This window comes from Clavelina lepadiformis, chromosome 6 (genome assembly GCF_947623445.1).
Source record: "Clavelina lepadiformis chromosome 6, kaClaLepa1.1, whole genome shotgun sequence".
NCBI classification, from domain to species: Eukaryota; Metazoa; Chordata; class Ascidiacea; order Aplousobranchia; family Clavelinidae; genus Clavelina; species Clavelina lepadiformis.
In genome coordinates, this window is record NC_135245.1 from 9123280 (window position 1) to 9135890 (window position 12611).

Sequence of the window (12611 nt, forward strand, 5' to 3'; positions counted from 1 at the left end):
AAGCAGCGATATGCCCCTTGCTATGAAATTTTGCCTTCAATTCCTTACTCTTTGTATCTATAACGACTAGTCTAGTCTACTGTACAGACAATCTCGTACTTAGTACGAGATACTGGTCTACCGCCTTCGCACCAGTTTTATGGCGTAACAATAGACTAGTACGACGTACTTATGGCGTAAAAATACCACAATTTTTTCAAACAGAGCTAACACTGCAGTTTGAAACTCAATAAGAAACGGCGGGCCGTATTCTTGTGATAACTTATTAATATGTTTCGGGCCGGACGGTTTCGCATGGCGAGCCGGCCGCCATGCGAAATCGTCAACTTTATGATACAAATATAAAATATAGATATAAAATATAAATCGTCAACTTTATGATATATACATCACAATTCATTAATGCACACCATTACAAAGACCGCACATCACAATGGCTTATTGTCTCAATGATTGAGAAATACGCAAAAATCTTGCTTGAAGCTATTGTCAAAGTTTGTCGTTCGATCAACTGTCGGTTCGATAAAGTGTCGTTCGATCAACTGTCGGTTCGATAAAGTGTCGTTCGATCAACTGTCGGTTCGATTAACTGTCATTCGATAAAGTGTCGTTCGATCATCTGTCGGTTCGATTAACTGTCGTTCGATAAAGTGTCGTTCGATAAAGTGTCTTTCGATAAAGTGTCATAGTATCGTGATCGGTAGTTAAACTTGAAGTTTTCAGTTTGTAACTATTTTGTGTTGTTATCATTCATAAAATTCCTCATTAACACCTTGGTTAACTTAATCTGCTAGAGAACGAAAACGTTTTACCCACAGGGAAATGAAAATAACTTTATACTGGGTTCCGTTGGTACAATTGCCATGTTTGGGCCGAAGGAGATTTTATTTAAAAATAGTTTTTATCTAAAACAGTTACCCTAGTATTGTCAGAAAGCACACCAGTTGGGCATCACTCACATAGATTATACAATACAATAGGTTATCAACTTACATGACATTTCACTCCAATAGCACCGCTATCTACCACAGTTTTACATGTTGCATTGAAGTCACATGTGGTATTTTCGTATTTTCCACAAATGTCAATTAAAGCACAACCAACCGATGTTTGGTTATCATAACCAGTTTTACAATCACAAGAAGACTGCGAAAACACAGAAAATTATTTAGTAAATATTAAATAAATATTATACAAAATTACAGGAGTCGTTTATAGAAATCACTAGTTAAAATATTTTTGATGAATACTATTTTTATCAGTTATTGGTCATTGCTAAACAAGCAATTGCAACTGACACGGCACATGTCTAACTTCAATCAAGTTTCTGACTGCATGGTTTTACATTCTGCTACACTGTGAGGTCACATGACGCCATAAATCTTTCAGCAAACCTTGGGATTCTAAAAGTTTAGCATTTCTGAATAAATTATTCATTGTATCTGTACACATTACAAAATCAAATAAATGCCTGGAAAACCATTGTCGCAATGCCTCTTTGTTTCTTGAAGTTGTGCACAAACTTTTGTAGACTACAGATCATGAATGAGCAAGCAATGTATTGGAATGAAGTTAAATTTTTACCTTTACTACCTGTACTGTTCGAAGCCAGTGATGTTTAACAAGTGAGCAAGTGCAGAGAAATCCTTAGGATTTACAACTACATGTGGGTAAGTTGCAGATTGGTAGTCAAGGTTTAGAAAAAATAAATATTGTACATTACATGAAGTAACATGCAACGAGACAATTATAAAATCGTATTGAACATTGCTGTTTTGGAAGGTCATGAAATAACATGAATATCGGCATCGGTAACAAATGGGCGGAACCAGCATCGGCACATCTCTACTTTTGAATACCTTATATTATATCTATATGGAATTGCATAATTACTTAACGTAATCAAAGACCGTTCAATGCTCTGTGTATTCAATACTTGGTTTTCACTGATCAATCATACTCTTATAACCAATTCTTTGTCATTTCCTTTTACTCTTTCCCTCTCTTTTTTCAATTTCTATATTTTATGAAATAACAGACATTAATACCTTTCCTGGTGAAATGAATATGCATACAGTTGAGTTTGATGGACATCCTCCATTGCTGTATTGGCATGGATCAATTGGAATGCACCATCTTCCATCACCAGTATATCCCTCAAAGCAGCTGCAATTGTATGTAGCTGAAAAGATTGTCTTGTAAGTATAATTCAACAAATTGTTAACACATCTGATTTAAGTAACACTGAGCAATTTTCTTTTATGCAATACCCATCAAAAAGCCTTAATCGCCACACATTATGTTTATTATTTTGTCTGAAATATTTTAAATTCATGATATAATTTTTCGTGCAGCTATTTCCATATTAGCTGCTACTTAACTCTACCTCTAATTCGACTGTAGTTGCTCTGAAAAAAGGACTATATAAGAGAAAAAATAGTTATGTTTGAAACACGTCAGTTTAACTTCTAACAAATAACTGTAATCAACCTTCATAAATAGTATTATTAAGTAAAAATTTGGTTTACAAAAGAAAAATCTTTGCAAATTTACCTGGGCCTGTATGCAAGCAATATGCATATTGATGGCATAAATTGGAACTACCACCACAAGGATCAATAGCATTGCAAACAGTACCATTTCCTTCATAACCGGGATTACACAGGCATGTCAGAGTTCCACTTTCATTCAGACAACGTGAGTACACGTGACAGTCCATTTGCGCACATTCCAAAAGAACTTTATTTAAAAAATAATCCTTTACAATAACAGAAAATAAGCAGATTCACTTCACAAATACATAAACTATCTAGTACTGCAGTCCCAATATTTTTGAAATTTACATTACTAAATGACACAGCTAATGTTAGGAACATTTAGCATGAATTACATTATGAGTTATTACACAACCTATTTCTTGAATAAATTTAATTCACACCAAATATCACAAACTAACTTTTAAACTTCTCTGCACTCATAATGTAAACACAATGGAAATGCATGCCATATCTGCTGTTGACTCTTGGACCACACTAGTTTTCTGAAGCCAGAAAATAGCAATAGCAGAAAAAACATTTGGTCTGTGACGTAAATGCTCTTCATTGACAAAAACTACTGCTCAATGGAATAGACAAGAGTTAAATAAACAGCAACTGCTGTTTGGCTGCATTGACCACTATATGAAGCCAAATTTTACAGGAGTGTCCCAATCACACTCACAACTAGTTGTAATTTCATTTCACAGTCAATTTATCCAGCACAAATGGAGTAGAAAGTATGGTAGTGATATCGTCAAAATGGCATCTTATTACATGAAGTCAACGAGGAATATCGTTACAAAAAAGTAGGTCACACATTACGTTGTTAAAGATACGTAATTAAGTTTTGAGAAATGTTTAACGGAAAACAAGTCTGATTACTAACATTTCTAATAAATAGGCTAGCACGCTAGATAATAGCTAAAATAGAAGATTTCTTCATTGAAATTCTAGTGACTGCTGTCAAAAAAGACCTAAATTCTGTAACATTAATATTTAACACAGTGTGGCGTTTAGCTCCACACGGTGATACCCAGTAACTTTTCCGACTTCTCAGTGCATTACTCATGTATAATAATAACTATTGGGAGTGCTGTTTAAATGTTTGTGCTGATAAAATGTCACATAATGTTTAATGTTTTCACTAGTGCGAAAAGTTTTAATTTTAGTTTTTATCCTAACATTTGTCAGCAACTATTGCTGGCAGAGAAGGACATGGAAAGTGGAAGTCAGGTCAAGTGGAGTTTATTGAAGCAGACACATTATCTACCAACCAGAAATTGCTGCACTAGTATTAAGTATTTACAGTAGGTCAGTTACAACCACAAGTGTGTTTGGTTGTGGATGAAAAAAGTTAAATATGTTTTCCTAACACTGTGATATACAATAGAAATTGCAAAAAAAGGTAAGGGGTCGTGTAACTAGGTTTCACATTAGCAGTTACATTACAATGGTATACGACTTGTTATATTGAAAATTTTATATCTTTGTTATATCACATCTGTAAGTAAGATGTTTTTGTAGAACTCCATCGTTGTGAGTTTACTACCAAACTGTTACAAGGCCAATAGCTCATCAGTAGATGCATTAGAGCTAATGAGTAGATGCATGTGAAATGAATGATGTCAAATGTACATGTACTGTAATAACTGTTAACTTTTTATTTGTTCTTATTTAATTAAAACTCTAAAACGTGGGTCTCTAATTGTTTGCTTATTATACCACTTATATGTTTAAAATTTTTGTGTTACAATTTGCTTTTAATTACTAAAGTAATTAATAAAGATTTTTGATAGACTTTTTTTAATGCAGCTATTCCAATAAAGCAAGCTAATTTCAACAAACAGTTTTGATAGCACACTGTATTTTTCAGAGCAATATAGCAGGTGCTCAAATGCAACTACAGTACATTTTATTTAAATGCATTGCATTAGCCACAGCTGCATATTATTTGAACATGATTGAAGTGCAGGTGAATAAATGATTATTATGGGGTAAAACGCCTTTTTAAGGTTAACATTACAATAAAAAAAGACATGCAAATAATTTTCCTGGTTGTGGTAAGCACAATCACAAACAAAAAAAGTATTCACAAGTGAGTTAGTCGCGAAACAACACAGTATGTCAGGTACAAAAGAAAATTCAGCACTTCCCTTACATTAGAGTTATAAATACCCAGGCAATTTTAACATTAAAAATATGTTTTAATGTTGTTGTCAACGGCTTTTGCTTGCAGTCTGAGTGCACATTTCGTCTATCTAGAAGTCTTTGGTTTTTTGCTGGTACCAGTGCTGAATGTGGTGCTACAGATCCAGGCAATCATGGGCTTCATCAAGACAAAGGCAACAAAGCTAACCTCACTAATTCATGGCAGTAATGAACTGGATAACCACCTACTGCATTTGCACATCTTGTGAATAGGATAGGTCAAAATGAGCTACAGCTCAGCGCTGTGTTGACTGGGTGTGCTCTTCACATATATTGTAAGCTTTCGGATGATGACGCCATGTACTATGATCGGTTGAAGGAATGTCTTTTGAACAAATATGACCTAAATGAGAAGGGGTTATCATATGAAATAGCATAATGCAAAACCAAAAGAAGGGAAGGCCCTTTGAATCTTGCGTTTAGCTTAAGTGCAGTGAGTTTACAACTTGAATCTGAACAGTTGGTGCAAATTTAGGTAATAAGTGCAAAAAGTGCCACTGCAGCAGTCAATGAAACAATCCAGTTTCGCAGAATGCAATATGGAGTTAATTTTGTCTTCACAAAATAGGGCAATGGAGAACAACTTACCTTTAGCAAAAGGCATAGTAAATGGCAAAATAGTGATTGTCTTATGAAAGTCAGGTTGCACCGGAGTATTAAAAAACTGAAAATCTTTTATCCAATTCGTGGAGAAAACATGGATTTTTAAAATTAACCAACGGGTCCATTATAACCAGTTAGGTAGAAAAGATATCAAGATCAAGTTAAGCAGTACCTTAGCCATTGATGAGATGCTCGCAACAAACAGCAGCATAGAAGACTTAATAATTTTTGAATGAACTTCTTGTTCATAAACAACAATCAAAGAAGTCAAAGAAACAAAACAAAACTATTGAAGAAGGCGATGCTAAGACCAAAACCACTAAGACATCTGTTGATAACACCTGACCTACAGAGACCGATTCGGTATCATCAGATCGGCAGCTGGGACCATTCCAACAACCTCCGCCAAGTGCAGCCAGACCTTCTACCCGAACAATACTGACTCGGAAGTCGATGAAACAAATTGTATAGTAATTGTAATCATAGTCATTTTTCTTAATATTTTCTTCTTGTAATTGTACTTGTTTTTTTTGTGTACTTTCAGTTTCAATCATACCTCTTCTGACAAAAAAAAATAGAAATCGTTATAAAACCTACAAAAAATCTTGTAACTATTTCTTATTATTATTTGATTTCGTAATATTTTCATTGTAATCAGATCTCCGCTGATATCTTCATTTTTTTTCTTTTTGTGTTTTCTGTCTCGATCACATGGTAGTGAAGGGATGTCATAAGCCTCGGGGTGATGTCATTTGACCTAGTTGGCACAATGATGTAATGTAATACCTTGATGTAATACCCCAACTAGGATTCTTGGCAGTAATTATTATTTGATTCTTCGCTTATCAGAAAGCATGTGGATTACAATGAAATCGCGATGCTGCAAAGCAGTTTAAGAACGTCCAATAGCCTAGATCAAGGGTCTCAAACTCAAATTGCTCTGGGGGCCAAATGAGGACGTGTATAATGCCCAAGGGCCGCAATTCACAATGAAATGTCAACCAACAAGAACACAAAAAAGATAAAGCAAATGGGCTGATGATTTAAACTAGTTATTTTTTGTTCTGGCTACTTAACTGGCAGCGTTTTTCATGGACAAGGACATCGATATTGGGCTTCAACTTGTCAGCAGAAACCAATCTCAGAGTTTTTTGCAGATGTTCATCAGTGATACATGACCTTCCGTCAGATTTAGAATGCAGGCTACACCCCTGATAAACACAGCACATTGTGCGGTGTCGGACACATCTGTGCTCTCATCAAGGGCAATCGAAAATGCTTCGAAGTCTTTTACCGTTGCAACTAATTGTTTCTCCACATTTGCAGCTAAATCTGTGAGCCTACTTGCAACTGTATTTGGGGATAAGCTTATGCCTTCAAACAGTTTTTTTACCTGGACATAAAATGTCACTTGCTTTTACAAGGCATTCTTTTATGAACAAACCCTTGGTAAAAGGCCGTGATGACTTTGCTATCATTTCACTAATAACAAAACTCGTTTTTGCAGAATCTTCGTTGGACTGATTAATATTGGCAAAGAAACTTCTTTGTTTGCAAAATGCTGATTTCAGTTGTTTAACTTTTTCTTCTCTTACTTTGCCCTGGTAAGCATCATATTTATCGCGGTGCATTGTTTCGAAGTGCCGACGCATGTTATACTCCTTCATAACAGCTATCTTTTGCTGGAAAATAAGGCAATAACTAGTATCTCTGACCGCGGTGATAAAATATAACTCCTACCACTTATCTTGAAAAACTCTCCTTTCGTCTGTGATTTTTCTTTTTTTCGAAGCAGAAGACATGTGTAATTTAGCTTTTTAAACTATAGCAATTTATTCAATACTAGGCTAGCCTACACCTCGACAACCAATTTGAACATTATGACCAATTCCACTAACACCTGACTGGTGCAATTTCTAACGTTATTGTGACAACTGTGCAAAAGTGAATAGGCAAGGTGACATAATACCAGATCTTTCACCGCATAAATGGTAAAGTTTGAAAGTGATGAGATAGAAAAGTTTAATGAGTAGTTTCAAATATTTGGAGCAATTTTAGAGTGAATTTTAACTTTTCAAATCTGAATTGTCAAATACTTGAAAATCCAGTACGCGGGCCGCACAAAACGTTGTTGCGGGCCGCGTGTTTGAGACCCTTGGCCTAGATAATGCATTGGTGTGTTAAGTTCTTGGTGGTAGCACTCCAAACACACATTATCTGAAGCAATTCAGGCAAAAAAAGAAAAATATTTTGGACAGGTTTTTTGTCGGGCGTTTAAGCACCCTCTCATTAATTGGCTGATTTTTTTGAAAAACAGGGATCTTACACCGTATTGGGAATGTGTGAATGGGAATTACACTTTGTTAACACCAAGTCGTTAACTATGTTTTGTTGCACATTGCTGTTCTGCGAGCTTTGCAGTGCGATTTTTATTAGATTCCATCTGCTGTGAAGATTATAACCTGACTATTACCCAATCATTAGTGTACTTTAAGTCATGCAACTACATCAGAATATTCTAGAATCAATTTAGGGGTAAAGGCTAATGTAATTACATAACGACTCATTTAGTATAAATCAGTATGTTTGGTGATACTGTATTCAGTCTTTTTTGATGATCCTTATTCTGATGTGCTATTTGGTGTACGTCATTCATTGATGTTCAGTCGTGTGTCATTTACAAGGTTTATTATGTTAAATATAATATGTTACTAAGATACTGTTGCTGTGATATGTTACTAACTATTAACCGATATGTTAATAACTATCTTCTACACAAGATTTCACAAACATAAGCTTGCTTCTCTAAGTGCACTAAAAAATGGCAAAAAATATTTCAAAATTACTAGGTAATTTGCTTTGAAAGAACAAACGCCATTGTGGAGTGATAACTACATGCATCCTGAATGACGTAACAAAATTAAATAAAAGCAGTTGCTAAATAAAAGAAAAATGAGAATAAAGCTGTACTGTATTAAAATCAAAACAGGAATATTTTATTACAAAAGGCCAATAAAACTGGCATCTCCGTCAACGTTGCCATTAATGTGATTAAAGACGAGAACAGTGTGCTGTTCCTCAATTCTACAATCAAGGTATTTATTAAAAATTAATTTTTGTGATACAGTCATGCGAAAACTGTTGATGTTGTGGCCGGTGAATTGAAATGTTCAGCTATGAGTTTATGGTTACGTTCATGACGGATATCGCTTACTGTGATCTGTGAACCGTTTCCTCAAGGTTGATCTTGTTTATCCCATGTAAAGTGCCGTGCAGCAGAGTTGACGGCAGATGGTACAGATAATGTTAGTGCTTTTGCATAGAAATCTTCCACTGATGAAATACATATATCCATTAGGGTCGACTAGTCAGTCAGTTGTGTGGATATAAGCACACAGTTGACATCTAATGTGTTCTAGCAGGGAAATGTTCCTCACATCTTCAGATGTCAGGAGATTTCTTTGCTTGGGAGGTTGTTGGTAAGTTATTAGAGGTCGTTTTGGAAAGATAGCATTGAGTGTAGGATCAACATTAAGGATAACTATTAATCATTAGAGCAATCAGTCTCAGACGTTAGTACGGCGACCATACTTTAAGTCTTGTTTAATCATAAATAGCAACATTCTGATAATTTTTTAGTAATGGTTAGTTAACATATAAAACCGTTACATCAAGACAAGTGCAGTAGAAGGGACTGTTTTTCGTAATAGGGAAAAGCAGAACTTGTGTGATTTTGTGTTGAATGTCATTGGGAAAGAGCAAACATTTCATGCAAACATGTTGAAAAAGTTTCAAGAAGTCTCCCAAATAAGGAAGTTGAATCCGACTCAGATGACAACACACCAGGGATGTGTAGTTGACCATCATAATGATATTAGTGAAAGTTCTGTGGAAGTAGAGTTGTTACTAGCAGTTCAATGCAAGAAAGAATTAGCTGATGATAACTGGTAAAAAGTGATTCTGATTAATTATACAGTACTTCCTCGATTATCCGTCCCTCGTTTAACCGGCATTCGATTATCCGGCCGAGTGATCAATGACTTTGGGAGGTCGTTTTACTTCGCATGATTGCACTTGCAACTATCATATGCGTGAGATTACTCTGGTTTTTATTTTTCAATTGACGTTGAACCGCCGCCGTAGCTACTACCGATTGAATGGTTTAGTGAGGTCCTCCGATTGGACCCGGAGCGGCTGGCAACGGCCGAACCGGTGTCCGAAAAGACGATCTAACTTGATCATTTAGAGGAAGTAAAAGTCGTAACAAGGTTTCCGTAGGTGAACCTGCGGAAGGATCATTATCGAAACGAACGGAGGCTCCCGCTCGAGCTGCGGCGGCGTCGCCGGGAAACCGGCCGCCTCTCGCGCTTGTCGAGGTCAAGACGCGCCCGTTGAGGCGCTCGACAAGGCACAAGTCTTTCACGGGCGTCGAGTACCCCCGCGGTTTCAAGTGATGGTCGTCAGATCGTCCGCTCGGCACTCACATTCAAACCTGTGACTGCTTCGTAGAAGCTGAAACGATAAACGATGATGGCTCTTGGCGGTGGATCACTCGGCTCGCGAGTCGATGAAGGACGCAGCTAGCTGCGTGAATTAGTGTGAATTGCAGGACACATTGAGCATCGACGTTCTGAACGCGAATTGCGGCCTCGGGTTAATCCCGGGACCACGCCCGCCTCAGGGTCGTCTGAAAAGCAATCCCGGCGCGCCCGTCGCCCGGGCGAATGCGGAGTCGGACGGAGACCTGTGTCTCCGCCGTCCCGTCGAAGTCAGCAAGGGTCCGGCACGCGATCGGAGAGCGCGGCGGCGGCGGATCGACCTCGAAGAGGTGTCCTCGTTTCGCCAAGTCGCCGCGATCGATCGCGAATGTCGTCGGTCCTCGGCACGTGTGACGTCTCTTACATTTCGGCCTGAGGTCGGACGAGACTACCCGCTGAATTTAAGCATATTACTAAGCGGAGGAAAAGAAACTAACGAGGATTCCCTCAGTAAAGGCGAGTGAAGCGGGATGAGCCCATCGCCGAATCCGGTCGCTTTTGGAGCGCTCCGGAATTGTGGCGTATAGAATTCGTCTTGCGCACGTCGCGGATCGCCCGCGTCCTTCTGATCGAGGCTTCGTCCCATAGCGGGTGTCAGGCCCATGGCGTAATGATGTAAAAATACAAATTCAATTATCCGTTTTTTTTGCTTATCCGGTCAGATTTTTGAAAATATTGACCCAACTTGACCGGATAATCGAGGAAGTACTGTACTAGCCAACAAAAAAATTTTGGCATGGAAGCTAAGAACGATTTTAGAGTATATCAGGGGTACTGAGCTCGAAAATGCCATTAGTTTTTGCAAATTGGCTCTAGTTTTTAAGATATTAGCGAATTTCGATATTTTTGGTACCTTTTAATTTTGAAGGTAGGTTGCATTTTATCTTAAGGAACAGCCTATATTAAATGTTGTTGTAAGTTTATCTGCACTAAAACCACAAGAATGAGCAAAAGCTAAAGACACAGTGAGATTAGCTAAATGAAGAAGTGCTGCATAAATCTATTCTTTTCCATATATTCAACACAAAAAATGCCCCATTTATTCGTATTTTCAACAGATTCTCCTAACATATTGCAATGTGTGAGACTAAGCTTCCAATACCACATTAAAACTTGCTTGAAGTGAACAATAAATAGCAGTAATTTGGTAATAACAAACCAAGTATGCCTAAGCCTACACAAGAAAGACGACAATTTGTAAAAACAGACGAAATAAACAAGCAATCAATTTTTTTCATTTGCCACGGAGTATTCAAAGCAAAACACTATACGAAGAAATATACCCATCTCAGGATGTGCATTAATGAAGTTCTTAGATGCACTCTAGTTAATTACTCAAATTAACTTAAAGTCATCTGCAGGAAAGTTCTATTGTACGACTTTCGCCTGTAGTCTTGTTGTGGACAGCTTTGAATTAGGCACCAGCAGTAATCTGCCATCATGTGAGTATCACATCTACCTTGATATCTTTCATCCATGAATTTGATATCTTGGTGAAACCTTTCACCTTGTTCTTCACTCATGTTTCCGAGTTTTCGAGGAAGCGATCAAAGTGACTGAATAGATAGTAAACTTTTATGCTCATTCTTGATACAAGAGCTTGAAAGTTTGTAAGCTTTACTTCCATGAGATCCACATAGTTGCTTGCTTTTGTGTTTCCAAGAAATCCTTTTACAATTGCAACAAAAGAGTGCCAGGCTGCCTTCTCAACTTCAGTCATATGTGTTGGAAAAACTTAATCTTAAATTAATTTCATATTTGTGGCCCATCAAAAATTCCTGCTTTCAGCTTTTCAATGCTAAGACCAGGAAATACTTTGCAGAGGTGATCAAAACAAGCACCATCTTTATCTAAGGCCTTGACAAATTGTTTCATCAAACCCAATTTGATGTGCAGTGTGTGTAAAATGATGCGATCACGACTGACCAAAGGTTCATTTACAATGTTTTTATCTCCGTCCACAAGCTGTTCACGTATGGGCCATTCCCTTTTTAATCCAGCGTTGATCAGTGGCCCGACTATCCCTGTAACAAATAAAGCAAAGATACTTGGTGTAGCCGCCTTGTTGTCCTAAGAGAAAGTTGAACATTTTCAAATCAACGCATATCTCCCAGTTATGCTCAGTATAAGAAAGTTTCTTCAAGATCATCTTTACACTTCGGTAGTGTTCCTTTAAAACGACTGAGTGGCCAATTGCAACACAGGCAAACTTATTTTCGTTGTGAAGTAGCACACATTTCAAGCAATTTTTGGAGCTGTCAATGAATAACCTCCATTCTTTTGGTTTATACTCAAGTAGTTGAAAGAGATGAAAGAAGTCCTTCGATGTTTTTACAGTACACAAAATTATCTTCTTGAGAGAAAAATTGCATTAACATTTCTTCTCTGTCCCCGTAAAACGTTATTTTTGTTGCCGAATCAAGAATGTTATGCTATGTGTTGATGTTAAGGCTTATGTTAGTGCTTGATGGGAGATGATATAAACTAATCTAAGGTCTTATTTACCTCCCAAGCGAGAAATTTGTGCCAGACAACTCAACAATTGGGCAAAACTAAATAGCTGCTTCACATGGTTTCAGTTTTTATTAACCTATGTTACTCACTAGCATACATTTCTAACTTTTCATGGCATATTGAGGAAAAACCAATATCTCAAAAACTAGAGCCAATTCAGAAAAAGTAAAGGCATTTTCGGACTCAGCGCCCCTGATATACCCCTAAATCA

The 12611-nt window shown here is 37.2% G+C and overlaps 1 protein-coding gene and 1 non-coding gene across 4 annotated transcripts in view; one reads left to right on the forward strand and one right to left on the reverse strand.

Moving 5' to 3' along the window:
- Nucleotides 1-12611, reverse strand: part of LOC143461909 (stabilin-2-like) — a 208184-nt gene that overhangs the window by 159398 nt on the left and 36175 nt on the right. For all 3 annotated transcript variants that reach the window (XM_076959847.1, XM_076959848.1, XM_076959849.1), the window contains exons 6-8: nt 2554-2739; nt 2049-2182; nt 994-1146 (exon numbers count right to left, since the gene is read on the reverse strand). In XM_076959847.1, coding sequence (XP_076815962.1) covers nt 994-1146; nt 2049-2182; nt 2554-2739 — 473 coding nt within the window. The remainder of the gene's footprint in view (nt 1-993; nt 1147-2048; nt 2183-2553; nt 2740-12611) is intronic.
- LOC143463691 (5.8S ribosomal RNA) lies at nt 9881-10034 on the forward strand. Its single transcript, XR_013118445.1, has one exon. It is a non-coding gene; the product is annotated as a 5.8S ribosomal RNA (ribosomal RNA).